At 42.3% G+C, this 27,654-nt stretch overlaps 2 protein-coding genes across 3 annotated transcripts in view; both read left to right on the plus strand.

Moving 5' to 3' along the window:
• The window catches only part of LOC145349895 (sentrin-specific protease 2-like), a 48,999-nt gene extending 39,719 nt beyond the window's left edge, over positions 1 to 9,280 (plus strand). The window contains exons 14-17 of the mRNA XM_080198522.1: positions 338 to 417; positions 3,350 to 3,434; positions 5,099 to 5,194; positions 8,554 to 9,280. Coding sequence (XP_080054648.1) covers positions 338 to 417; positions 3,350 to 3,434; positions 5,099 to 5,194; positions 8,554 to 8,616 — 324 coding nt within the window. The 3' untranslated portion in view covers positions 8,617 to 9,280. The remainder of the gene's footprint in view (positions 1 to 337; positions 418 to 3,349; positions 3,435 to 5,098; positions 5,195 to 8,553) is intronic.
• Positions 9,281 to 26,877: 17,597 nt separating this feature from the next.
• LOC145349896 (transformer-2 protein homolog beta-like) overlaps positions 26,878 to 27,654 on the plus strand; it is a 31,076-nt gene continuing 30,299 nt past the window's right edge. For both annotated transcript variants that reach the window (XM_080198523.1, XM_080198524.1), the window contains exon 1: positions 26,878 to 27,055. In XM_080198523.1, coding sequence (XP_080054649.1) covers positions 27,020 to 27,055 — 36 coding nt within the window. In that variant the 5' untranslated portion in view covers positions 26,878 to 27,019. The remainder of the gene's footprint in view (positions 27,056 to 27,654) is intronic.

The raw sequence follows: 27,654 nt of genomic DNA on the forward strand, positions 1-27,654 counted from the left end.
TCTTGGTCTTGCTGGGTGTTTGAATTGGCTTTTGAACTATAAGGAGGAACTAGTGAGACTTTTGTAATAAGCCACTGACTTAATATCATTTTTGTTGTACTTGGCTGCTACTGCCAAATGGCATGCTTCCCATTGGCAGCTATTGACCACTGAATTTGACTCCAGACCAGGACAGGAAGAAAATACGAGCATAAGATCTCTCCTGACCTCGCAAGAAAAGTAGGCAGAAAATTGACGTTGTAGAGTTTCTGAACTTGATGAGAGAATGTCTTTCATTACATAATTCAGTTTAAGGTGAACAATATCACTTAAAAGGTAAATGTTTATTACTAAACAGGTCGCAGATTTAAGGAAAAAGATAATCCTTCATCTTGATTCCATGGGTCAGTGGAATAGTGATGTTTGCTGGACACTGCTGTAAGTATCTTGCTATAAAGGAATGTCTTAACTATTTGCTTTCATTATTCAATCAGCTCTCGGGTTCAGGAGAACTCGGTTGAAGGCGCCTGGTAGATTACAGTTGATTGCATAATGTTTTTACCATTTGCAACGACTCAGATCTAGAGGGGAGAGGTGGTTTCAGCGAGGCCAGACATACATCATAGCTGTGCGCCGCACAACTGAAATAGGAACAGGCTTAGAGGCTGCTTTTTCTGCACTTTTGATCACTCCACAATTAAACTAGAAAATCATATTATTAAACTAGAAAGAGTGCAGAAATTATTTACTTGGATGCTACTGGGACTTATAAGGAGAAGCTGGATAGACTGAGACTTTTTTCCTCGGAGGCTCAGGGGTGATCTTATAGAGGTCTATAAAATAATGGAGGGCATAGATCAGCTAGATAGTCAATATCTTTTTCCAAAGGTAGGGGAGTCTAAAACTAGAGGGCATAGGTTTAAGGTGAGAAGGAAGAGTTACAAAAGGGTCCAGAGGGGCAGTTTTTTCACAGGGGGTGGTGAGTGTCTGGAACAAGCTGTCAGAGACCGTAGTAGAGGTGAGCACAATTTTGTCTTTTAAGAAGCGTTTAAACAATTACATGGGTAAGATGGATATAGAAGAATATGGGCCAAATGCGGGCAATTGGGACTAGCTTAGTGGTAAAAACTGGGTGGCATGGACAAGTTGTGCTGAAGGACTTGTTTCCAAGCTGTCTGACTCTACAATCCTGTTTAAACATGATTAGTGCTGATTATGCCACAACTGGTGTGCGATGTCAAAAGGAGCGAGTTTGCTGAGCTGTGTGTTATGTGAGGAGGGGAGTGAGGTGCTCCTTTCTTTTTTCTAACTTTTTCACCCTGTAGGAATTAGTTCTTGCTCTACTACAGAAGAAGCTGGTTTGGCAAGTATCTGGTAAGTGATCTAGTATTCTATTCCTAAAGTTTAGAATAGTATAGAAATTTATCATAAGCTTAATAAATGTGTAAAAGAAAATAAACAATTGAATAAGCTAATTAAGTGGCAGGACAGGTAATGTGTCAAGGCTGCAGCATGTGGGGATTCCTGAATACCAGTGTAATCCAAGACAAACAAATCTGAAATAAGTGTCTGTGGCTTGAGGAGCTTTGGTTCAGTCATTGAGCTGGAGGACAAACTTTGGTGCAGTAGGGAAGGAATGTGTTACTTGGAGGCTTTGTACTAGGAGGTGATCACACCCCGTAGGATAGGATCTTCTGATTTGTAATGTGGTCAGGAACATGAGGATGTGATTACAGCGGTGACAGGTAAGGAGTTCCACAATGCATGAGTGTCAGTCTCTGCAGCTTGTTTGGATGGAGTGGAGACTGTATGATTAGTGAATTGACTAACCATGGCACTGGTACAGGAAACCATTTGTGGGGGCAGCACAATGGAAAACAGTGATTGTAGGAGACAGTGTGTAAAGGGGAATTGACACTGTTCTCCCAGTTGGTCGCAAGAGTCCAGATGGCTGTGCTGCCTGCCAGGTGCCAGGTTTGGGACATTTGCTCAGGGCTGGAAAGGAACTTACAATGGGAGGGGGAGGGCCCAATGGTTATGGTCTAGTAACATAGACAGGACAAGGAAGGAGGCTCCCATAGTCAAAATGAGGAACTAGGCATTAAGTTAAGAAGCAGAACCTCCTGGATTATACCTGAGCCACATGCAAATAGGCATAGGACAAACAAGATTGGTGTTCTGAATACATAGCTCAAAGACTGGTGTGGGTTCCAGGATGGAGAGTACAAATCTAAGAGCAAATCAGTACCTAAGACCTAGATTACAAAAATAATAAAAAGACAAAACTAAAGGCTTTGTATCTAATCGCACATAGCATTCAAAACAAAAGAGATGAACTGATGGAGCAAATAGAAATGAAAAAATATGATCTGATAGCCATTACAGAGACATGTGATGGAATTTTTCCATGTGCACACTCACTTAGTCTCTTGCACAGACCCCCATTCAGTTTCTAGCACTCATCTCCACACATTGACTTGCCCTCAGCTTCTCTCAGTCAACAGTTACCTGCACTGAATTTGTCTCATTCATTCACAAATTCTTTCACACTGACCTCCTCTCTCTCTCACGCATGCACGCACACAAAGTCTAACTTGTGCATTCCCGCTTGTGCATACCCCCTCGTGCATGCCCCTTCCCTGTTTATTTTGAAAGGAATTGAGTACAAAAAAAGGGAAGTTTTGTTTCAGTTGTACAGGACGTGGGGTGTGACCACATCTGGGTTATTGTGTATGATATAGGTCTCCTTATTTAAGGAGGGCTATAAATGCCTTGGAAGCAGTTCAGAAAAGGTTTACTAAACTAATATCAGGAACAGGCACTTTGTCTTATAAGGAAATATTGGACAGGTTAAGTTTGTATCCCTTGAAATTTAGTAGAGTAAGTGGTGACTTGATTGAAACTTTTAAGATCCTGAGGGGTTTTGCTAGAGGGATGTAGAGAGGATGTTTTCCCTTGTGGGAGAATGTCAAACAATGGATCATTTTTTAAAACTCAGCAGTTGCCCATTTAAGACAAAGATGAGAATTTCTTTCTCTGAGGGTTGTGAGCTTCCTCAAAAGGCAGCAGAAGCAGAGTCTTTGATTAGTTTTAAAGCAGAGCTGGATAGATTCTTGATTAACAAGGGGGTGAAAGGTTATTAGGGTAGGCAGGAATGTGGGGTTAACATTACAATCAGATCAGCCATGATCTTATTGAATGGTGGAGCAGGTTGGAGGAGTCGAGTGGCCCACCCCTGCTCCTAATTCATGTGTTCTTATTTAACTATTGAGAACCAGATGAAAACAGCCGATTCCCATGATGGTGTTTTTATGACAGATAACATTTAAGGATTTGGAGCTTCTGACTTTCTCGTCATGTTTGACTTTAGACGATACCTGCAAGAAGAAAGCAAAAACAAGAAAGATCGGCATTTGGATTCCTCTGAGTGGGTTCTCCGCAGCATGCGATCTCATGTAATTACAAGCATTTTACATTGTTATATTTCACTACAGGCTGCCTGAAGATTCACATAGCTTGAGTTTTATACTACCAAAACTGAGGTACCAAATCCCAGGTTTGATTCTCAGTCACCATAGCTGAAAGCATGCACATTTGGCCTCACTTTCTCTGAAAGTAAAGAGGAAAATCAATACTAGTTGAAGGTTCTGATTAGTCTCTAGTAACTTCTCTGCCTACCCGATTAAGACAAAAATGGATGGCCCCTGTGGGTGCAAAGTCTCCTGAGATTCATACTACGTCCTGATGCACACACAATGGCCACTTGGCTGTAGTACAGGCCTGATGTCTGAAGAACCATCATGGTTTTCAGATAAGTTAGGAATAACCCACAGCCATTTTTAGAGTGATTGAGTTGTAGTGGATCCTGTTTCATGGATTATCTTTTTGTTTTGTTCTGGGATCAGTTTTTAAATTTTTTCAATTCATTCATGGGATGGCTAGGCCAGCATTTATTGCCCATTCCCCAAATGCTCTGGAATTTATTAATTTAATTTTAATTCCATATTTGAACCTTTGTTTCCCCCCCCAAAGCATTAGCCTGATCATCTGGATGACTGGCCTCATGGTGGCACACTGGTTAGCACCTCACAGGGACGTTGGTTCAATTCCCAGCTCAGGTCACCGTCTGTGCGGAGTCTGCATGTTCTCCCGTGTCTGCGTGGGTTTACTCCGGGTGCTCTGGGTTTCTCCCACAATGCTGGTTACGTGCATTGGCCATGCTAAATTCTCCCTCTGTGGACCTGAACAAGCGTTGGAGTGTGGCGACTAGGGGATTTTCACTAACTTCATTGCTGTGTTAATGGAAGACTACTTGTGACACCAGTAAGTAAACTTTAAACTTAAACCAATGACATTACAACTATTCCACTGACTCCCCTAAATCAGTCACAAGAGTGCAGTGTACTCCTGAGTGTACTGCAGTTAAAACTAATATAACAGTTTACGCGCAGTAAAGGGTGAAGTGGAAAATGCCAGAAATACAGACCAGATGAAGAGAAAACCTCAATCATCACTTTGGGTGTATTTCACTTTGCAAATGCTGATGGAACAAAAGTCTACTGCAACATTTAAGATTGTTACTTCAGACTCTGACCATTTGCCAGATGTTTTCTTTGTTCCTTTGCACTTTGCAGAGAAGTACAGGTAGACTTTCAATTCACAAAAATTTGCAGGTTGCAGCAATTGGAGAAACTGCCTAATTTCCGTCTCCGTTGGTTTCTATAGAGTTTAAAATGAGACAGTTTCCATAAAGGCTAGAATGTCAACTCTGCACCAGGCAACAGTTTACAGTTTGACTTAAGAATAGTACCTTGAAGTTCCTTTTTCCAATACCGTCATCAAAATCCTGTTAGCAGGCAAGAAGTGAAGTAACAATTGGTGATGTCCAAAGCCTTTAAGTCCTTTCAGCTCAACAATAAACAGAAGCATATTGGTTTGGTGCTGATGGAATGGAACCCTTGCATAATAAGTAGAAATTATTGTGTAGAGCTAAAGGAAAGCTGAGAGTGCAAAAGTCTGAAATGGAACAAACTGAGAGTGCTAAAAAGTAAAAACAGGAAATGTATTTTGAAGCCATGTTTAAAATGAAATTCATTTTAACTTCTTTGTATTCTGATAGGAAATCCCACAGCAAATGAATGGAAGCGACTGTGGGGTATTTGTGTGCAAATATGCTGATTACATTGCAAAGGATGAGCAGATCACTTTTACCCAGGTAGGAAATTACTATGTTTTCCATTTATCCAGTGAAAGGTATTTGGAAACTGGATTTCTCCCATTTTGGACCCAAGTCAGATGTAACAAAGCTGGGTGCATAGTATAGCTCCCTCCATTTACAACAACCACCGCCAATGTTAACTCCAGCCCCCACTGCACTGAGCACATGTTTTCCCACATCAGCCATTTTGTGCAAAGATAAAAGCCATTCTATGGCCTGATTGACAGTTTAGTCCCAACTTGACCCATGGACATTTGTCATGAATTATACCCACTGTCATCGCCATAGGTAACCAGCAGATAGAGAATACTTCCACGCCATTAGTCTATGCCAGATTTGGCCACAGATCATAAAGGTGAAAAACCACTGCCTGGGCTCAGTATGTCCAGAGGGGCCTATGAACACTTGGCTGTGACAAAGTGAAGAACTGAATAATCCCTGGATTATTACCTGAGCCACAAGCAAATTGGAGATAAGCAAATTGAGTGGAAGGAATGGTGTTAGAAATAGAGTTTCCTTTTCACTGGCAACAGTTTTAAAATCAAAGGGAATTTACAGTTGAAATGAGTTCAATCTGAATCAGACCAGGAAGAGAGTCCTGGTGGAAAGGATAAATGGGGTAGCCAGAAGAACTTTAAACTAGATAATGTTTTGTATTTTAATTATGTAATTCTATTTTATTATGTACTTCTATTCGTTCATTTTACAGGATGTGAGTGTTGCTGGCTAGGCCAACATTTATTCCCCATCCCTAATTGCTCTTCAGAAGGTGGTGATGAGCTGCCTTATTGAGTCACTGCAGTCTCTGAGATGTAGGTACATCCACATTGATGTTAGGAGGGTATTCCAAGATTTTGACTCAGCAACATTGAAGGAATGGTGATATGTTTCCAAGTCAGGATGTTGAGTGACTTGGAGGGGAACCATTCTACTGCTCTTGACCTTCTAGATAGTAATGTAATAGTGGTTATGGGTTTGGAAAGTGCTGCTTAAGGAATCTTGCTGAGTTCCTGAAGTGCGTCTTGTAGGTGATGCACATGGCTGTTACTGATCATTGGTGGTGGAGGGATTGAATTTTTGTGGAAGGTGTAACAATCCTGTTTTGTCCTGGATGGTGTCAAACCTCTTGAGCGTTGGAGCTGCACCCATCCAGGCAAGTGGACAGTACTCTATTACACTCCTGACCTGTGCCTAAAGGTGGTGGACAGACTTTGAGGAGTCTGTAGGTAACTTACTCACTGCCGGATTCCTAGCCGGTGATCTGTTCTGGTAGCCATAGTATTTATATGATGAGTCCAGTTCAACTTCTGGCAAATGGTAACACCCAGGATGTTGATAGTGGGGGATTGAGCAATGGTAGTACTGTTGAATGTCAGGGACAATAGTTAATAAGAACATAAGAAATAGGAGCAGGAGTAGGCCATCTAGCCCTTCGAGCCTGCCTCGCCATTCAATAAGATCATGGCTGATCTGACGTGGAGCAGTTCCACTTTCCCGCCTTCTCCCCATAACCCTTCTAAACTCTAACGAGTACAAGCCTAGTTTATTCAGCCTCTCCTCATAGCTCAACCCCCTCAACTCCGGTATCAGCCTAGTAAACCTCCTCTGCACTCCCTCCAAGGCCAAAATATCCTTGCGTAAGTGCGGCGACCAAAACTGCACACAGTACTCCAGCTGCGGCCTCACCAGTGCCCTGTACAGTTGCAGCAAGACCTCCCTACTTTTATATTTAATCCCCTTCGCTATGAAGGCCAGCATCCCATTCGCCTTCCTGACCACCTGCTGCACCTGCAGGCTGGGTTTTTGCGACTCATGCACAAGGACCCCGAGGTCCCTTTGCACCGTAGCATGCTGCAGTTTTTCGCCATGTAAGTAGTAGTCCTTCCTACCAGATCCTCTCTTAGCGATGGTCATCACTTAGCATTCGGGTCGTACGAACATTACTTGCCACTTGTCAGCCCAAACTTGGTTGTCGTCCAGGCTTTGCTGTGTTTGGACATGGCCTGCTTCAGTATCTGAGGAGTCATGAATGATACTGTCATCAGTGAGCACCCCCACTTCTGACCTTATGTTGGAAGGAAGGTCATTGATTAAGTGGCTGATGATGATTGGCCATTTGCTTAAACCCCTATTAATAAATTTACACTGAAACAGGGGGTGCCTGCTTGTTATATGTAACTCTGTACATAAATGCTTACAAAAGCGTGTAAAATTGGCTCCAGATCTCATCACCACCAACTGACTTTCTGGAATGGAACTGTAAAAGGAGGGACAAGCTCCAGTGGAAAATATAGCATAAATAATTGTTCAAGACTAAATGAAAGGAAAGAGAGTAGCTAATTGATGACCATAAATAGTGCTTTAGGCTATTGATAAAGAAACAGCTAAAAGATGTAAAGTAATTACACAGGAAAGAGAAATGAGAAGTAGGTGGGTACAAGCACAGATCAGGATGTGTGGTGTATAAAGTAGGAAACAAAAAATCCTGCATTATCTGAAAAAGAAAAGGCAGGTTAGTTTTTCAAGCATAATCCTTTTCTGATATTGGACCTGCAGCAGTTCCTGTTGTATGATTAGTTCACATATATGTCCCTGGTTACTTTATCTGGGTATGTGTTGACACCAGAATTTTAAGAATATCCATACTGTGTTGCCTGGAACTGAGCAGAACACTGAATCTTTCAGTTCTGGGCTTGATAAAGTAGAATGTCCCTGGTTTTGATTTGCACTCTGTAAGAGAAGGTCAGTCAGGCCATCCGCTCCATAGGAGTACATGGCAACAACATCCAGCTTCAGTGACATAACACAAGCACCAAGATGTTACAATCACTGACACAAAAACATTGCAAATACAACAGACTCTTGGCACCACCTCAACAAGAAAAGATATTGGTTTCCCACCACTCTACTGACAAAGACAATCCAGTCACAAAACCAGGGTAACCCACAGATTATGCCTTTGAATTCTATCCAGATGTATATATTGGAGAGTGTAGGTATACCAGTAAGGACATTTTCTTGTAGGTACAAATCTATCACTGTATGCCAGTGGAGTACGGTACTGAGTGTGCAGGCCTGTCACTGCATGTCACTAGGGTTCTGTACTGGTGGGTACAGGTTTGTCACTATAAAACTATGGTACTGCACTGGGCTACAGGTTTGTCGCTGGTGGAGACAGCAATTTGGATTATAAATTGAATGTATCATATAACTAATGTATTGCACAATATTAACATTGGAGTAAATGTGATTTATATTTTCTGTATTGGTAACTAACTGTTAAATAAGTCTTGGGACACCATCAAATATAATTTCAGATGATAAATTGAAGTTGATTGGATTTTGATCTCTTACAGCATGACATTCCATACTTCAGAATGAAAATGGTTTGGGAGATTCTCCACAAAAGGTTGCTGTGATGTCCGGCAATTGGTAGGGACATTATTACAGATGAAGCGGTAATGACTCAAGTGCATCTGTGCTGGCTTTTGCATGGACAGAAGTGTGCCAAACGCTAGACTTTTACTCGAACCTGCATCTCCCACCATGTATTAAATGAGGATGGAATAAAATACAAGCTGCCATTATCCTCGCCTCCTCATTGAAGTTTTGTGTGTATTTGAAGATGACAAATAGCAGAAGTAAGTTAACTGAGTCTGAATGGAACATTCAGCTCGACTGTCCCTTCTTGACAAGCCCCCAAACAAAGGTGCTGACCAGAACGGTGTTTAAATATGTGTTTCAGTCATGCACCTAACAGCAATAAAACCTCCAGAAAAGTGGTGTAAGGGTTTCTTGTCTGCACCAACTGTGTGCAGTTTGTAATGCCATCAACTTAATGCGGGTAAACAAAGACCCTTCCTTTCCTAGACATCTGGATTGAGTGTTACATTTTTTAGGATTGGCTGGTGCAGTTGTCATAATGGTAATACAGTCACTCCATTATTGCAACAACGGCGCCTGTGTGGAATACCAGTGGAGTGGTAATTCCTTTGGATACTGTACTCTCTTCCAATGTTTTGTCTACTAAAATCTCTATTTATGACTTTCACATTTAATAAAGTTTATTTTGTTTTCATGTTATGGCTTTTGGTATTGTCATTGTTGTGTTAGATCTAGGATTTGAACTGAACTGAAGGCAGTAATACAGTCTTTTATACTGTTTTTAACTGTAATGTGCGTAAATGTGAAAAGTTTTATGTAGAAGCACTGTAGCAGCTTCAGATGAGTTTTGGGTTTTTTCTACTACATAAATTGTGCCCATTAATGATCTCTGCAGAGAACCTCAAACTCAGTGTTTTGCTGAAGAGCCGCTCTCAGGAATATTCAGTAATGTTACATGTAGTGGTGAGATATGGATCTGAATATTCAATTCTCCAAAAAGTACATAATTTGTGTGGAGGAGTTTTCTATAATACTTGCATTAAAACTGATGCTGAGTAGTTCATTTTTCCAGTAGCGATGACTTCCATGATGAGATAGGAATACAGAGACAAATTAGGCAATAGTACAAAAGTTCCTGTAGAAACGGTGTAGGTAAGGTCAGACATTTGAAACTGAATAGACCTTTCTTCTGTGCTACTGCAAGCTAGATGGAAAATGGCAGGCTGATTTCCAGTGAGGAAATACAGTATAATAGTTCTCCCAGCAAGGGGGGGGGGGGGGGGGGTCATGTCATGTGACTCCCGCCACTACACATGACCCTTGACAAAGGGTATGTGTTCCTTTGGGTTCCTGAGATTGTTCGTACTCCAAGCATTCAAACTTTGCAAAGAAGATTGAAGGATCCTTTGTCCTAGCAGATGACTCAGCACCAGTTGCCAGGCTTGGCTTGTGAAATTTTATACATCCCTACAGTGCAGAAGGAGGCCATTCAGCCCATTGAGTCTGCTGCAACTCTCTGACAGAGTATCTGACCATATCCCCATAATCCCATACGTTTACTATGGCTAATCCAACTAACCTGCACAACTTTCGGACTGTGGGAGGAAACTGAAGCACCCAGAGGAAACTCACACAGACACGGGGAGAACATGCAAACTTCACACAGACAATGACCCAAGCTGGGAATCGAACCTAGTGTTGTGGGCAGCAGTGCTAACCATTGCGACAAGGTGCAACCTTAATGGAAATGGCCTTTGTTTAATTCCTTTTGAATTTGCCTTCTGTAGTCATTTGTGTCTCTTCAGAGTTAGAGGTGTAAGCCTTTCATGCTGCCCTGATAGCTCTTTTTAAGGTCACTGCCACACATAGCTTCATTCATTTTCTTTAAGGTCATTGTCCAGTTTTATTTACATTTATATTTCATAAAATATAGTGTGAGGTCTTGACCCTGTTATACAGCAAACGTTCTCTCTCATGAGCACAAGCGCACCATGGCTGCATTGTGTACAAGATGCACTGCAATAATTTACCAATGCTTCTTTGATAGCACCTCCCAAACCTGTGACCACCACCTAAAGGATGAGGGAAGAAGGTGCATGGAAACACCTTTATCTACAAATTCCTCTCAGCTATGTGTCAAACCAATTTGGGTATGTATTGCCCTTTCTCCATTAGAGCTCCATCAAAATTCTGGAACTTTCCGCTGAGGCAACATTTGAGTTCAATGACTTTAGACTGTGAACTTTCTCCTCCATCCTGACCCATTTATTATTTTCTTTGTTTGTCTCAAAGCGAACCCTCTCTTCCTCCCCACTTGTTACTTAGTTTTGCTGTCATTGAGCGATGGAGGAAACCACGCAGACCCAAGGAGAATGTGCAAACTCCTCACAGACAGTGACCCAAGCCAGGAATTGATGGGACAGTGGGATAGCTATTTGTTCTCCTATTAACACATTCTGCTATCTTACCTTTATGTCACTATCTGCATCTTCTTCAGTCCTTAATGCTACCATTAACACTTCCTTTGTCTTATGTTCATGACGTCTTTGTCAAGCTGCCCTTAGCTCCGACCTATCCTTGACCATCTATTCTGCTCCACCTTCTCTATCCCCGTCAAGTATGTATTCCATCACGTTTCTATTCCTCGTCAGCTCTGACTTGAAATGTTAACTCTGTTTCTCGCTCTGATGCTGCCAGACCTGCTCAGCTTATACAGCATTTTTGGTTTTTATTTCAGATTTCCGGCATTTGCAGTACTTTGTTTTTATTTTAGGGCTCCCTCTGGACTGGTTTGTGCCATGAACACACCTAGCTGTTCGAAATCGTCCCTTTTATTGCTTTTGATATTCCAAGCCAACATCCTACAGACTTGGCTGATGCTCTGCACTTTGTGATGTCCATGTGGCCTTGGTGACATGCTTTAAAGCTTTGCTGATTTAAATATGTCAATGTAGCTAAAGTGTTACTAAGGTCAGAAGAACACAGGGTCAAATAACTGCTATGTTCTAATTTATAAGCACAGATAGATGTTAACGGGCTTTGAGAGGTCAAGATAACAGAATACCCAACTTTTGCCTCGCTTTTATATTCACAATGTTGTAATATCTGATATGGTTCAGCTTCTTTTCAATGGTAATAGCTGAGATATTAATTATGGAGGCCTTATTCCACAATGATTGCATTAACAGATGTTTATCTGGTGTCTGGCTTTTCTTTGGAGGTTTATAATGTCCCTATCATTAGTCCATGAAAGAATAATTATCCGTATTGATCACCATATTCTGGTAGCTACTGTTTTGGACCCTCGGACTCTGCTAGAGGGATGAGCTTACAAAGGGGCAAATGGCATCCATCCCTTTCAATAGTTCTTATGTGAAATGGACTTTGACAGTTTCAGGTATGAGATTCCACAAGCAACATATCAGGACATGTTTCTAGTGCAATCTATATGATGTCTTAGTGGCCACCTTACACTTTTACACATCAGGTAACTTCGCAGCCATCTTTTTGTTCAGCTAAATTCATTTTTAGCTGAAAAGAATAACACTTCATTTATATAGAACACGGCTGATTTCCTTGGAGCAGAGGAGACTGAGGGGGGAACACGATTGGATGTATGAAATTATGAGGAGCATAGATAAAGTAGACAGAAAGAAACGTTTCTCCTTGCTGGAGGGATCAATGACCAGGAGGCATAGAATTAACGTAAGGGGCAGAAGGTTTAGAGGGGATGTGAAGAAAAATACAAAAGTGGTAGGAGTCTGTAACTCACTGTTTGAAACTGTGATGGAGGCAGAAACCATCATAACATTTAAGAAGTAGTTAGATGTACGCTTGCGATGCCAAAGCATACAAGGTTATGGGCCAAGTGCTGGAAAATGGGATTAGAATAGATAGGGGGTTTGTCTTTGACCAGCACAGACCCGATAGGCCGAAGGGCCTTTTTCAGTGCCGTAGACCTCTATGACTGCATAGCAGTACTTCATCTCCCTGCTTCATGTCTATGACATTAGGAATTCAGGCAGTCTGGAGGTCTTGCCTTGCCACATCTTGTTTAATAACAGTTGAATGTTCCAGGTGGGTGATGACTCTGTTGGAACAAAGGAAAAATAGCAGTATGATAGGTTTTGTGCAAGTAAAAGATTACAAGTGGTGATGGAGAATAAAAGGGAAGGTCTGTCGTGGGGTAAGGGCAGAAGAGATTAAATGACATATCGCTTTGTAGTAATGTGAAAAGTAAAGAAATAAAAGATGAGTCCAACTGGCTGGATCGTAACAAAGTGAATATTGACAAAATCACAAAGACAAAATGGAGGTAAAGGTTATGATCCAAAATTGTTGAACTTGAGAGAGTATAGGTTCAATTTACTCAGGCTCTTGTCATCCCAGGTTCGGGGAGTTGGAATAGAGAACAAAGCTGCAATGCAAAAAGATAAGAGAAATTACAAATGAAAAGAGCATTAAATACTGATTTTTGGCCGAACCTTCAGGAGCATGCTACACTGGTTAGGTGGGTCCATGATTGTCTTCACCTCTTCACTTGGCCAGAGGAGACTGAGAGCTCTGCAGGCAGAGAAGAGCTGCTTTCTCTGCCAGTGGGAGAGGCAGCCCTCTGCAGGCAGAGAGAGAAGGGCTGATTTTGCATAGTACATATCAGCTTCATGATTTGTTCATTGCTGTACACAAAGGATTCTTGTACCATCCCAATGACTGGGAGTTGGATACTCCCTGTGCCATAAAGTGAGATGTCTGTCATTCAGACCCAGCAACCTGGGAGTCATGGTTCCTCATCAGATTGGACTGTTGCTCCTTCACTTGAATCTAATTTAAATTTGCTTAGATGAACGTTCACCATGATGTCTGCATTTCAAAATGAAGAACCACATCATCTGATATCATTCCAAGAAGAAACTTCTGGATCACTGGTCTCAATCTCATGGATGGCTTTTGGGTTAGTTGTGTGGTGCAGGGGCCTTGATTTGTACAGCTCACCAAAATGTTCCTTTCTGTGGCATTGGAGGCACTGGACAGTACTCAGTCTTTCCTGTGGGCACCATGCACTGCAGCACTGGCAAGGTCATTTGGCAGGGTGGTTCAGGGGTAACCTGTGCTGACTTGACTGGTCCCTACAATATATCTGTGGCTTGGACTGAGGTGATTTTTCTCCTATGAAGTGTTCTGTTCTCTGAGAAGGCTCCTACGCTTGTCACACAGCTCAGAGAATTTAACTAGCAAAACAGCCTTGTCGAGTGTAAGGATGGATCATTTGCTACACCCACCATGATTTTGTCTTGGATGGTTTTGGATCTTATGTTGCCATATTCGCACTCTTCTGCCATATGGCGGAGAGAATTGATGAAGGAATGGATGGGTTCCCCAGGCTCCTGGACTCTCCTGTTAAGTTTGGCGTGTTCAAGGATTTTATTGGATCTCAGGTTGAAGAAGAGTTCGAAAGATTAAATTTAGCAGATAATGGCTTGGCTTGCCTTGCAATGATGTCATCTGCATTTGGCTCAATGGAATAAAAAAAAGTGTGCTGACTTGTTCTGTTTCAGATTTTTTATTTAATTTTGCAGCAGTGCTACACCTCAAAAATCTCCAGTATCTCCAATAACTCCAGTCTGGGAAAGGTCAAAGCCATAGCCTATTGGAGATTGGAGAGGAGAATTGTCATTCATATTTAAAATTCTTAAAGTGCATGGGTAACTTTAAGACTGAAGAGCATTTCAAAATGGCATTGTCAGTTATTGATGAAGGGATTTTCGTGTGCATCCTGGCTTGGCCACAAATTTCAAAGTATCATAGAATAGAATCATAGAATCCCTACAGTGCAGAAGGAGGCCATTTGTCTGCACCGACCAGAATCCCACCCAGGCCCTATTCCCATAAACCCACGTATTTTCCATGCTAATCCCCTGACACCAGGATCAATTTAGCATGACCAATCAACCTAACCCATACATCTTTGGAGTGTGGGAGGAAACCCACGCAGACATGAGGAAAATGTGCAAACTCCACACAGACGGTGACCCGAGGCTGGAATTGAACCTGGGTCCGTCTTGCTGTGAGGCAGCAGTACCAACCACTGTGCCACATTCCGCCCAATGACACTCCAATCAAGAAGGAGAACCCAAAATGGCTGCCAGGTTCAAGGGCATCCAAAGGACTTCTCACTCTTCATTGGCAGGCTGCAGGTTGAGAGGATGCATTTCTCACTGGCCAGGAGGCTGAAGAATTGTGAGGCAGATACAGATCTGAGCATCTTACAGACTCAAAACATTAACACTGTTTACATTTTCATATATGCTGGGATCATCCAGCATCTTGGTTCCACAACACAAGGGCGGCATGGTGGCACAGTGGTTAGCACTGCTGCCTCATAGCGCCAGGAACCAGGGTTCAATTCTGGACTTGGGCCACTGTCTGTGTGGAGTCTGCGTGCTCTCCCTGTGTCTGTGAGTTTCTCTGGGTGTTCAGTTTTTTTTCCCACAGTCCGCAAATTGTGCTGGAAAGGTACATTGGCCATGCTAAATTTTCCCTCAGTATACCTGAACATACAGCAAAGTGTGGCGACTAGGGGATTGTCACAGTAACTTCATTGCAATATTAATGTAAGCCTACTTGTGACAATAAATTTCTTCCCACAATCCAAAAATGTGTGGTTTAGGTTGATTGGTCATGCTAAATTGATTTTAGTCGGGTAAATATGTGGGGTTACGGGAATAGGGCCTGGGTAAGATGCTCTGTCGGAAAATCAGTGCAGACTTGATGGGCCAAATAGCCTCCTTCTGCACTGCAGGGATTCTAGGAATGTTCTCAGAAACTGTTACCAAAGCATTCTGTAAACTTATTTTCCAGACTATCTTTGCCAAGTCGATTTGTCAGGTCCACGTAACGATTAAAGTAACATTGCCTTTGTTACAAGCTTCAACTCTTTCTTGCTTAATGCTTTGTTTGGGCAGTCCTGTGGATAAATGGGCAGTGCCCTTGTCTCTGAGACAGAAGCACTGGGTTAATGTCCTACTCTTGGACTTACTGGCAATGGATAAGTGCTCATGTTTTGCCCAGACAGGTTAGTATTAAACATGATCTTTCCAACATGCCCAAAGCAGGTAGTAACAGTGGGAGAGATTCCTGGTCAGCTCTGCTTGATGTGAAGTGGTGCTCCTCAAGGTATAACTACGTGTCGCTAGTGGTGCTTTGCAGATAATGACAGCTCTGTCCAAAAATCTACCTAGTGTTATGGAGGCCTATAAACTACTCCAGAGTTTCCCAACATGTGCTATTACTAATCTCCACCCACATTGAATCTACTTCCTGATCTACTGAACCAAGACTCTTCATACTGTCCCTGCATCATCCTTCACCATCAGGGCTTTTCCTTCTCCGTTCTACCTTTCTTTTGGTTGTGTAGCGTGGAATGTATTTCCCAACCTTGCTCCCTTTGCAACAATGTCTCTGAAATGTCACTTATATCAAACACATTTATCTTCTGTATGAACAAAAAAGCTTGTTTGACTATCTTGTTACCAGTGCTTCATGCATCCAGATAAAGAGCATTTTGCTTTACTTTTCTAACTGCTATTTTTATCGGTTGGAGGTATCACCTTTAAAATCAGATGTTAAATCAAGACACTATCTGCCTGGCTTGGTGGATGCAAAAGACTGCTTTGCATTTAGAATCTTACTCAGAGAGGTCAGAGGATCGAGAAATTGAAAATATCACATTGACAATATCTTCTGAGCTTGGATCACAAAAAACTGATTATCTGATCATTATCAGATTGCTGTTTGTGGGAGCTTGCTGTGTCAAAATCAGCTGCTGTGTTTTCTGACTTACAGCAGTGACTACACGTTAAAAGTACTTCATTGAGCGTAAAGCACTTTGAGTCGTCCGGAGATCATTAAAGGTACTGTATAAATGCAAGATCTACAGCTTATGGCATTCCACCTGTAATAGGAGTCAGGTAGCTTCATAATGTGTGTTAGGTTGCTGTTTCTAAAGGGGATTGGATAAATGTTTAAAAAAGAAAACCATTACAGAGATGACTGGAAAGAGTGAAGAAGTGGGACTAACCAGACTTCTCTTCGAATGAACTGACGCACACCCAAAGGGATGAAGGGCCTTATGTTGTCAAGTACTGTTCTATGAACTAACTGGTAGTTGTCCATCCTTAACAAACATTTCTCCAACAGGATTCATTAGCAGGACTTTTTAAGCTTACTTTGATATTTTTATGCAGATTTCCCTGCTATATAAACTGGTATACCAATATTCATGACCACTCCATTGGCCTTGCCATTTATATCAGATAAAGCAGTCACTGCCCATTTCCTTATATCTCTCCCCATTCACATCCCCCTTAGCCCTCCAAACAATTTCCTTTGATCCTGAAGAGGCTCTGTGGCTCAGCATGTTCATGCTTGAATCACTAGAGCCCAGATCTTCAGTTTCCAGATAGTCGCAGACTGGAGGTACCCTGGAAGATGTACACGAGACCGCTCAAAAGCCCTGATAAACACATCCTCGGTACTTCTAATGAAGTTAAAACTTCCAACTGCCAGTTTTACCCTGCCCAAGTTGCTCCGTGTTGAATCATAGAATCCCTGCAGTGCAGAAGAGGCCATTCGGTCCATTAAGACTACAACAACTCTCTGACAGGGTATCTTACCCAGACCCTACTCCCATAACCCTACATATTTACCCCATTAAAATCATCCTAACCAATTTAACAAGGCCAATCAACCTAACCTGCAAATCTTTGGATTGTGGGAGGAAGCTTTTATTTATTATTGTCACAAATAGGCTTACATTAACATTGCAATGAAGTTACATGTGCAAATCCCCTAGTCGCCACACTTGGACACCTGTTTGGGTACACTGAGGGAAAATTTAGCACGGCCAATGCACCTAACCAGCACGTCTGTATCACCAGCAAGACAGACCCGGTAGAAGTGGCGACATAATGATATGGTTAGAAAATTGCTGACAAACAGAAGGTAGAGAGAGGGGATAAGGGGGTCCTTTTCAGGATGGCAACCCGGTGACTAGTGGTGTTCCACAGTGGTCAGTTTTGGGAACACAACTTTTCACTATATACATTAATGATCTGGAACTGAGGGCATGTTGCTAAATTTGCAAATGATACAGAGCTATTTACAGGAAGTGCTACAGAATGACTTGGACAGGTTAGGAGAGTGAGCAAAGAGGTGGTAGATGGAATACAACATGGGAAAGTGTGAGGTTATCCATTTTGATAGGAAGAATAGAGGGGTAGACTATTTTCTAAATGGGGAAAGGCTTCGGAAACCTGAAGCACAAAGGGACTTGGGAATCCTGGTTCAGGACTCTTTTAAGGTTAACATGCAGGTTCAGTTTGGCAGGAAGGCAAATCCAATGTTAGCAATCATTTCAAAAGGACTAGAATACAAGAGCAGGAATTTACTGCTGAGGTGGTATAAGGCTCTGGTCAGACCCCTTTTGAAATAGTGTAAGCAGTTTTGGGCCTCATACATCTGTGGTAGGTAAGTTGTTGGAAGGTATTTTGAGAGACAGGATCTCCAGGCTTTTAGAGATACAAGGACTGATTAGGGACGGTCAGCATGGCTTTGAGTGGAAAATCATGTTCCACAAATTTGATCAAGTTTTTTGAAGGGGTAACCAAGAAGGTAGATGAGGGCAGTGCAGTTGATGTTGTCTACATGGACTTTAGCAAGGCCTTTGACAAAGTACCACATGGTAGCTTGTTGCACAAGTTTAAATCTCACGGGATCCAGGGTGAGGTAGCTAAATGGATATAAAATTGGCTTGATGACAGAAGCCAGAGGGTGGTTGTAGAGAGTTGTTTTTCAAACTGGAGACCTGTGACCAGCCATGTGCCTTAGGGATCGGTGCTGGATCCACTGTTATTTGTCATTTATGTTAGTGATTTGGATGAAAATGTGGGAGACATGGTTAATAAGTTTGCAGATGATGACAAGATTGGTGGCATAGTGGACAGTGAAGAAGGTTATCTCAGATTGCAACGGGATCTTGATCAATTTGGCCAGTGGGCTAACGAATGACAGATGGAGTTTTAGATAAAAGCGAGGTGATGCATTTTGGTAGATGAACCAGGGCAGGACTTACTTAATGGTAGGGCGGTGGGGAGAGTTACAGAACAAAGAGATCTAGGGGTACATGTTCATAGCTCCTTGAAAGTGGAGTCACAGGTGGACAGAATGATGAAGGCATTCAACGTGTTTGGTTTCATTGGTCAGAACATTGAACACAGGAGTTGAGATGTCTTGTTGAAGGTGTACAAGACATTGGTAAGGCCACACTTGGAATACTGTGTACAGTTCTGGTCACCCTATTATAGAAAGGATATTATTAAACTAGAAAGAGTGCAGAAGAAATTTACTAGGATGTTACTGGGACTTGACGTTTTGAGTTATAAGGAAGGGCTGTATAGACTGGGAATTTTTTCTCTGGAGTGCAGAAGGTTGAGGGGAGACCTTAATAGAGGTCTATAACATAATGAGGGACATAGATCAGCTAGATAGTCAATATCTTTTCCCAAAGGTAGGAGCAATTTTTTGAGGAAAAACATACTGACCTCAGGACTCTCTTAAGGTTAACATGCACTTTCAGTTGGCAGGAAGGCAAATTCAGTGTTAGCATTCATTTCAAGTGGACTAGAATACAAGAGCAGGAATGTACTGCTGAGGTTGTATAAGGCTCTGGTATAAGCCTCACCAGATATAAGCCTGCCGCAGATGCTTCTGTCCATGAAAATATTGATAGGAGTGACCACCTCAACAATCCCTGTGCAAAGTCCTGGCTTAACGTTGAGGATACTCTCCATTATGGTGTGTGGCACTATCACCATGCTAAATGGGATAGACTTTGAACAGGTTTAGCAACTCAAGATTGGACATCCATGAGGCGCTGAAGGCCTTCAGCAGCAACAGAATTCTACTCAACCACAGTCTGTAACCTCATGACCTGTTATATCTCCCACTCTACCATTACCACCAAGCCAGGGGATCAAACCTGGTTCACTACAGAGTGCAGGAGGGCATTTCAGGAGCAACACAGGGCATAACTAAAAATGATGAGTCAATCTGCTGAAGCTACAACTCAGGAGTGCTTGTGTGCCAAACAGCATAAGCACCAAGTAATAGACAGAGCTAAACAATTCCACAACCAATGGATCAGATCCAAGCTCTGCATCCTGTCCACCACCGTGAATGGTGGTGGACAATTAAATAAGTCACTGGAGGAGGAGGCTCCACAAATATCCTCATCCTCAAATTGGAGGAGCCTAACCCAAACCAGAGTACATTCTTCACCCCTGCCAGTTAACCCTAACCCAATATATCAGTGCAAAGGATAAGGCTGAAGCATTCATAACAATCTTCAGCAAGAAGTGCCAAGTGGATAATTCATCTTGGCCTCCTCCAGATGTCAATCTTCAGCCAATTTGATTCATTCCACTTGATATTAAGAAATAGCTGAAGGCACTGGATACTGCAAAGGTTACAGTTCCTGACAGTATTCCGGCAATAGTATTGAAGATGTGTGTTCCAGAACTTACTGAATCCAAGCTGAGCTGTTCTAGTACAACTACAACACTGGCATCTACCTGGCAATATGGAAAATTTCCCAGTTACGTTGTCATGAGTCATGCTGATATTATCTACAAAGGTGTCCCAACTTGCAAACTGGTTTGCATAGTTTTGTTTTTGGAATGATGTCCTAGAACATAGAACAGTACAGCACAGTATAGGCCCTTCAGCCCTTGATATTGTGCCGAGCTTTGTCCAAAACCAAGATCAAGCTATCCCACTCCCTATCATTCAGGTGAGCTCCGTGTGCCTGTCCAATAACCGCTTGGAAGTTCCTAAAGTGTCCGACTCCACTATCACAGCAGGCAGTTAATGTTCCTGAGAAGCAAGCTCTCCATCTGTCCCTGGCTTGCACCTCTATTTTACCCCACTCCACCTCATTATTATTTCACATTATCACCCACTACAGTCTTATCAGAAAGTTGCTACATTCTAGACCAGCTGCTGATAACACTGAGTAACTGTGAAAAGCATTTGCCAAATCTTGAATCACTTCTGCAAAAAAAAAGAAATGGAATAAAGGTTCTACTTATAACCTGGAAGTTACAACAGTGAATAGCTAAATCAATCAGACCACAAGATCTCAGCTCTTGTTCTCAGTTACTGTAGTGTTAACTGAGCTAACATTTGGGTATTGTAATAGGTCTTAGCCCCCTACGCTAGCCAGGTTATGATTGCCATCTACCTGCTGAATATCTTGTTTGTATACACGTTGGGTAAGGACAGGATTGGGATCTGTTAAGATGCTCCTAGTTGAAATAACCTCCCAGTAATCACTGTCTAGGCTTATACATAAAGAAAGACACAGAGAGGTGCTGGAGGGCAAATCCATTTTCACTGGTGAGGGTGCTTAGACAAGGGGCCATAACCTTTAAAATCAGACCTTGGCCATTCAGGGATGAAATCAGGAAGCATTTCACACAAAATCTCGAACTCTTTCCCTTGAGAACTGTTGAGATTGGAAGTCAATTGAAAAATTCAAAACCAGCAATTGATAGATTTTTGTGACATAGATTGTTGTGGAAGCAAGATGCCATGATCCAACAGAATGACAGAGCAGGCTTCAGAGGCTGAAAGGCCTACTCCTGTTTGTCTGTCCTAAGGGGAGGCAGTGGTATTGTCACTGGATTAGTAACCCAGAGACCCAGGGTAATGCTCTGGGCACCTGGGTTTGAATCCTACCATGACAGATATTGAAATCTGAATTCAGTAAAAATCTTGAATTAAAAGTATAATAATGATCATGAAACCATCATTGATTGTCATTAAAAACCCATCCAGCCCATTAATGTCCTTTAAGGAAGGGGATTTGTCATCCTACATGTGACTCCAGATCCACAGCAATGGGGTTGACTCTTCAATGCCCTTATGGACAATAAAAGCTAGCCCAGCCACCGACACCCACATCCCATGAATGAATAAAAAAAAGTCACTTAACTGGGAGCACTTGGCCTATCCTCACACAGGTTTTGTTTTATACAGCTCCAGAACCACGAAAACCATAAATGTGTCCCATCCACCCAAATAAGAGGTACTAATATAATGATATGGAAGAACTCTCAACTAAACTCAATACCTTCTCATTTTCATACAACAAATTGTCTGATTCAAACATGACATAAATACAGAAAGTGCTGGAAATACTCAGCAGGACGGCAGCATCTGTGGGAAGAGAAACAGAGTGAACAAGTAGGATTTTACAGCCTTGCTCATCCCAAAATCGTAACATCCTGCCAAGGTCAACGGACTTTTCCATGGTCCGCCCCTGGCTCCTTCTGATTCTCGTGGTGGGTGGAGTGGTAAAGTTCCAGCCAATTGACAAATAAAGCCTCTTTAGAATCATATTGAACTCAAAGCATTAACTCTGTTTCTCTCTCCACAGATGCCGCCAGACCTGCTGAGTATTTTCAGCAATTTTTGTTTATGTCTCAGATTTCCAGGATTTTTTTTACTCATTTGTGGGACCTGGGCATCGCTGACTGGCCAGCATTTATGACCCATCCCTAGTTGCCCTTGTATAGAGGGCAGTTGAGAGTCAACCACATTGCTGATGCTCTGGAGTCACATGTAGGCCAGACAGGGTAAGAATGGCAAATTTCCTTCCCTAAAGGACATTAGTGAACCCGATAGGTTTTTCCAACAATTGATAATGGTTTCATGGTCATCAGTAGATTCTTAGTTCCAGATATTTTTATTGAATTCAAATTCCACCACCTGCCATGGACCGGATTCGAGCCCAGGTCCCCAGAACATTAGCTGATGTTCTGGATTAATTGTCTTGCAATAATACCACTAGGCCATCTCCTCCCCATGGCAACATTATGCTTTTATTTTGATTGTCCAATTCAGTTTAGTGTTGCAGAAGTTATTTAGTCATCTGCCGGCACATTAGAAAAGATCTGAAATTGGGAAATGCAAAGGGAGACATCCCCACCTGGTGCTGCTTTGCAATCTGTACAATTGACAGCACTATGCTCAAGGGATAAATGCACCACAGATTAGACACGTTTGCTTTCATCTCAAGGGGATTGCAATACAAATGGGAGGAAGTTATGCTGCAATTGTACAGAGCTGCACTCTGGGCACTGCAGCTGAGGAAGGACCCTGATCTTTGGTGATGATGCTGGGGTTTAAAGTGCTAAATCGTAACAGCAGGTTGGATGGACTAGGCTTGAGAATAGAAGATTAAGCAGTGATTTAATCTAGGTATCCAGAACAAAATGAGATTAAGGAACAGAACAATCCAAAAATTAGCAATGAAATCAGGAAAGACTGTTTCACATAAAGGGTAAAGCAAATGTGGAACTTTTTTTTATTCATTTGTCAGGTTCATTTTTCAGAGACCCTTAACGTACTTGATGCAAGAACAAGACACTGATCCATATAAGAAAACCCAGTTTTTATTCTCAAGCAAGTACAAGCTCTCTGGAACATCATTTTACTAACCCAGAACAGTGTTCTGAGCTTAGCCGAACGATACTACCTCGAACGGGGGGGATTCTCCCCCTTAATATTCTTTTTACAGCAATTAGTCGCATACACACAGTATAACTTCACACAGATCACATGCTTAGTAACAGCAAAAGTAAGTACAAATACAGTATGTGAGTAAAAATATGTTGAAAACCCACTTTCCTAGTTGCCATCGAAACTGCACATCCACCATTGCTCCAGTGTGAGATAGCAACCGTTCTCATATATGTCTTGGGATGTTACTTTGTCATAAAATGAATGTTATCTCCTTCAAACAAGGACAGCATTTAGCCAAGTTCAGTCTAGACTGATTTATTAAAGCAAAAGTTTCGTTATATTTTGTTATTTACAAGGCCAGGGTGACATTTCAGAATAAGGGAGTATGCACTGATATCAGCACAGGTTGTTTCAAACAAGATGCAGTTAATCACAGCTTTAAGCTAATGGAGACTTTTCACTTTATCTTAAAGCAACCAGCTGTGTTTGCAATTTTGCAGGATCTCAGCTTGCAAAACCTTTTTACAAATGGCCAAGATCATAGGAGATTCATGGGATGTTAACCCCTTAACATCTCACATTCATGGGACATGGTCATTACCAGCTGTTCAGCATTCACTTCCCGTCTCTAGTTGTCCGAGGGCAGTTGAGAGTCAACTACAATGCTGTGGTTTTGGAGTCACATGCAGGCCAGACCAGGTAAGGACAGCAGATTACCTTCCCTAAAGGACATTAGTGAATCAGATGGGTTTTTCCGACAATCAACAATGGTTTCATAGTCATCCCTAGATTCTTAATTCCAGACATTTTTAAATCAAATTCAAGTTCCACTACCAGCTGTGGCTGGATTTGACCTTGTGTCCCCAGAACATTAGCGAAGTTTCTGGATTAATAGTCTAGCAATAGTACCAGTAGGCTATCACCTCCCTCCAGGCACACTCCAAAAGGTTCTGCATGGAGGGTGGAAGTTTTTGTTTGATGAGGGCTGGCTAAGGAAACACCAAAAGGTGCAGATCAGTCATAGCCTGATTAAATGGCTCCTGCTGTGCCGCACAGCCTGTCGGTGAGTGAGGGAAGTGACTGATGGGCATCAAGTCAAACATTGTGGGGAGAAAGCAGGAATATGGCATTGAGAGAAGAAGTGGAAGAAGTGGAAATGGTTGAGAGATTCAGGTTTTTAGGTGTCCAGATCACCAAGAGCCTGTTCTGGTCCCTCCACATTGATGCTACAGTTAAATGTGATGCTCATGTACCTTAAAGAATTTTTAAAAAAAATCATTTTCTCTGCAGTTTGTAAGCAGGTTTTTTTTTCATTGTTGCCAAGCTGCTTACAAGTCCTTTTATTGCTGTTTCAATGGGATTTTGTTTACTCTGGGCTCCAAGAATTGTCTGGGATTTTATGACCTTTTGCATTGTTAGGGAGAAGAATGATTGAAAGGTCAGGTGACAGGAGTTCTTTCATTTTCAGTTTTGGACTGCTGGCTGCTGTTTTAGTTTAGAAGGTGTTTGGACATCAGATTGAAAAACAGTGTTTTTCTCTCTCCCCTGGGTATTATATATTCTGCTGGCTAGCTGGAAGCAGGTCTTCTTGCCTTCCTCAGAATGAGGATCCTGTCTCTTGCAGTTGTTTGCTGGCTGAAAGCTAAAGACAAACAATGGCATCATCTCTACTTCGTGGACTGTTGGACGTTACAAGGCCAGGAAGTCAGAGTTTCAATGCTCTAGCCAAAGGACTATGTTCCAGCATCATGTGAGCATTTGTATTTTCTGCGATAAAGCTGTGGCAGGAGTATGTTTACAGGGAAGTTGTTTCGTTGGAACATTTCATAGATTTGTTAAGGTTTTTACAATATCATGGTTCTTTTTCACTTGTTTGTAATTGCTAAAAGTTATTGCTATATGTTAACTGTATTCTTAAATAAACTTTGTTTGAGAAAAGCTCCCTGGTGGGTCATGTGAATCATACCTGAAGTGGATCCTCTTATGCTTACCCTAGCCAAATTCAAATTGAAAAACTTAGGATGCAGGTGGACTTCATAAAACACTTTGGAATTACTGACCTGATTTATAGCATAAGAAAGCCCACCAATGCCTCTACTTTCTCAGGAGGCCAAGAAAATTTGTCATGTCCACTACAACTCTCATGAACTTTTACAGATGCACCATAGAAAGCATCCTTTTTGGTTGTATCAAAACTTGGTATGGCTCCTCCTCTGGCCACGACCACAAGAAACAATAAAAGGTCATGAATGAAGCCCATTCCATCATGCAAATCAGCCTCCCATCAACTGACTCTGTTTACACTTTCTGCTGCCTCACAAAAGCATTCAGCCTAATCACGGACCATACGCATCCTGAGCATGCTCCCTTCCATCTTCTTCCATTGGGAAAAATATAAAAGTTTGAGAACACATAACAACCTACTCAAGAATAGCTTCTTCCTGCTGCCTTCTGATTTTTGAATGGACCTATCATATATTAAGCTGATCTTTCTCTACACCTTAGCTATGATTGTAACATTTTATCTTGCACCCTTTCCTTTCCTTGTCCCCTAAAGTTCATTTATTAGTGTCATAAGTAGGCTTACATTAACACTGCAATTAAGTTACTGTGAAAAGATGCCCATTCAGTAAATTTATTAACATCTGCTTGTAATTATTTGCACTCCTTCCTGATATTGAAAAGTAAAGCTTTTTTATTAGTCACAAACAGACTTACATTAATATTACAATGAAGTTACTGTGAAAATCCTTTGAATGACACACTCTGGCACCTGTTTGGGTACACTGAGTGAGAATTTAGCATGACCAATGCACTTAACCAGCAGGACTTTGGGAGGAAACCAGAGCACCCAGAGGAAACCCACACAGACAGGGGGAGAACATGCAATCTCTGCATAGACAGTCACCCAAGCTAGGAATTGAACCCTGGCGCTGTGAGGCAGCTGTACTAACCACTGTGCCACCATGTTGCCCTATGTACTGTATGAACAGTATGTTTTGTCTATATAGAAGAGGAACTAGTTTTTGCAGAGGGTGGCAAATTTGTGGAACTCGCTCCCCCGTAGCGCGGTGGAATCTGAATTATTGAATGGTTTCAAGGGGGACATAGACATACTTCTAATAATGAACAGGAACAAGGGATGTGGGGAGGTGGACCAAAAGAGAAAACGCTGGAAAATCTCAGCAGGTCAGCAGCATCTGTAAGGAGAGAAAAGAGCTGACATTTCCAGCCCAGATGACCTTTTGTCAAAGCTAAAAGGCACAGAAAGTGGGAGATTTTTATACTGCAGGGTAAGGGAACGAAAGATGAGTCATAGCCGCATAAATTAGGGGATAAGACTAATGGTTGTCTACAATGAGAATAAAGGGTGTGAATGTGAGGAGATGGATTTGAGACCAAGGAGAGATCAGCCATCATCTGATTGAACGGCAGAGCAGGCTCGAGGGGTTGAATTTGCCTACTTCTGCTCTTAATTCCAATGATCCTGTGTAAGAAACAATACTTTTCAATGTATCCCAATACATGTGACAATAATAAATCAAATGATGCGCTTCTGAACTCTCCCGATTGCAGCTTGAGTGGGGAATGAAATTGCAGGGACCATACCGGTTAGCAGACTGAAGCAGCAAGTTCCACCTCCTGAATTACAACAACAAAGGACCCTAGCAACCACCCCTGGCCGGAAATACGTGCGGCCCCGACGTCATTTCCTGTAGTGCCGAGCTCGAGGTAGGTGGCGTCGGTTGGGGCTCTCGTGCTCAGCTTTTGTTTTTTTTTCCACCCTTTTTTTCCCCCTTTCTTCTCCCTTTCCCCCTTCTCTTGAACAGTTTGAAGCATTTGGAGAGAGGCGCCGACATGAGCGACACGGAGGAACAAACCTACATCGAAAGGGTGAGTTTTTGTCGAAATATCGTCCATTTTATTTCTGTCTCGGGGGTGTTTTTTATTTGCTCTGCGAATGTTCTGGAGAAGAGCCCCCCCCCCCCAGTGCTCGCTAGGTCCTGCCTTCCCTTTCAGGCCGATTGGCTCCGCTGCCTCGCCAGGGAAACCAATCATTGCGCGCGATGTCGGGGGTGGGAGCTCTCATTGGTAAGTGCGACTGCCTGTCAAACTTTGAGGCCGATGCTCCACCAATGAGGGAAGGGGAAGCTGCCCGGGTGGGTTGCACTGTGCGCCTGCTGATTGGCTGCATGTCGGTGTCAATCGAAGTACCTGCCCATGGTGGAGCTGCCTGGGCTCCAATGAAGCGGCGCCTCTTTGCGTTTGGCTAGTTGTTGTTACTGCGTTTCAGCGCTTGTTGGTGGATTCCTTTAAAATCTGCCTTTATTTTTAAATACTTTCCTTATTTAAGACAGGAGTTTTGCCTTCACTATTTAAGAATGGGGGTTGTAGGGCGGCATGGTGGCACAGTGGTTAGCACTGCTGCCTCACAGTATCAGGGACCTGGGTTCGATTCCAGCCTTGGGTCACTGTCTGTGTGGAATTTGCAC

This window comes from Carcharhinus amblyrhynchos, chromosome 11 (assembly GCF_965287045.1).
Source record: "Carcharhinus amblyrhynchos chromosome 11, sCarAmb.v2.hapA, whole genome shotgun sequence".
Taxonomy (NCBI): Eukaryota; Metazoa; Chordata; class Chondrichthyes; order Carcharhiniformes; family Carcharhinidae; genus Carcharhinus; species Carcharhinus amblyrhynchos.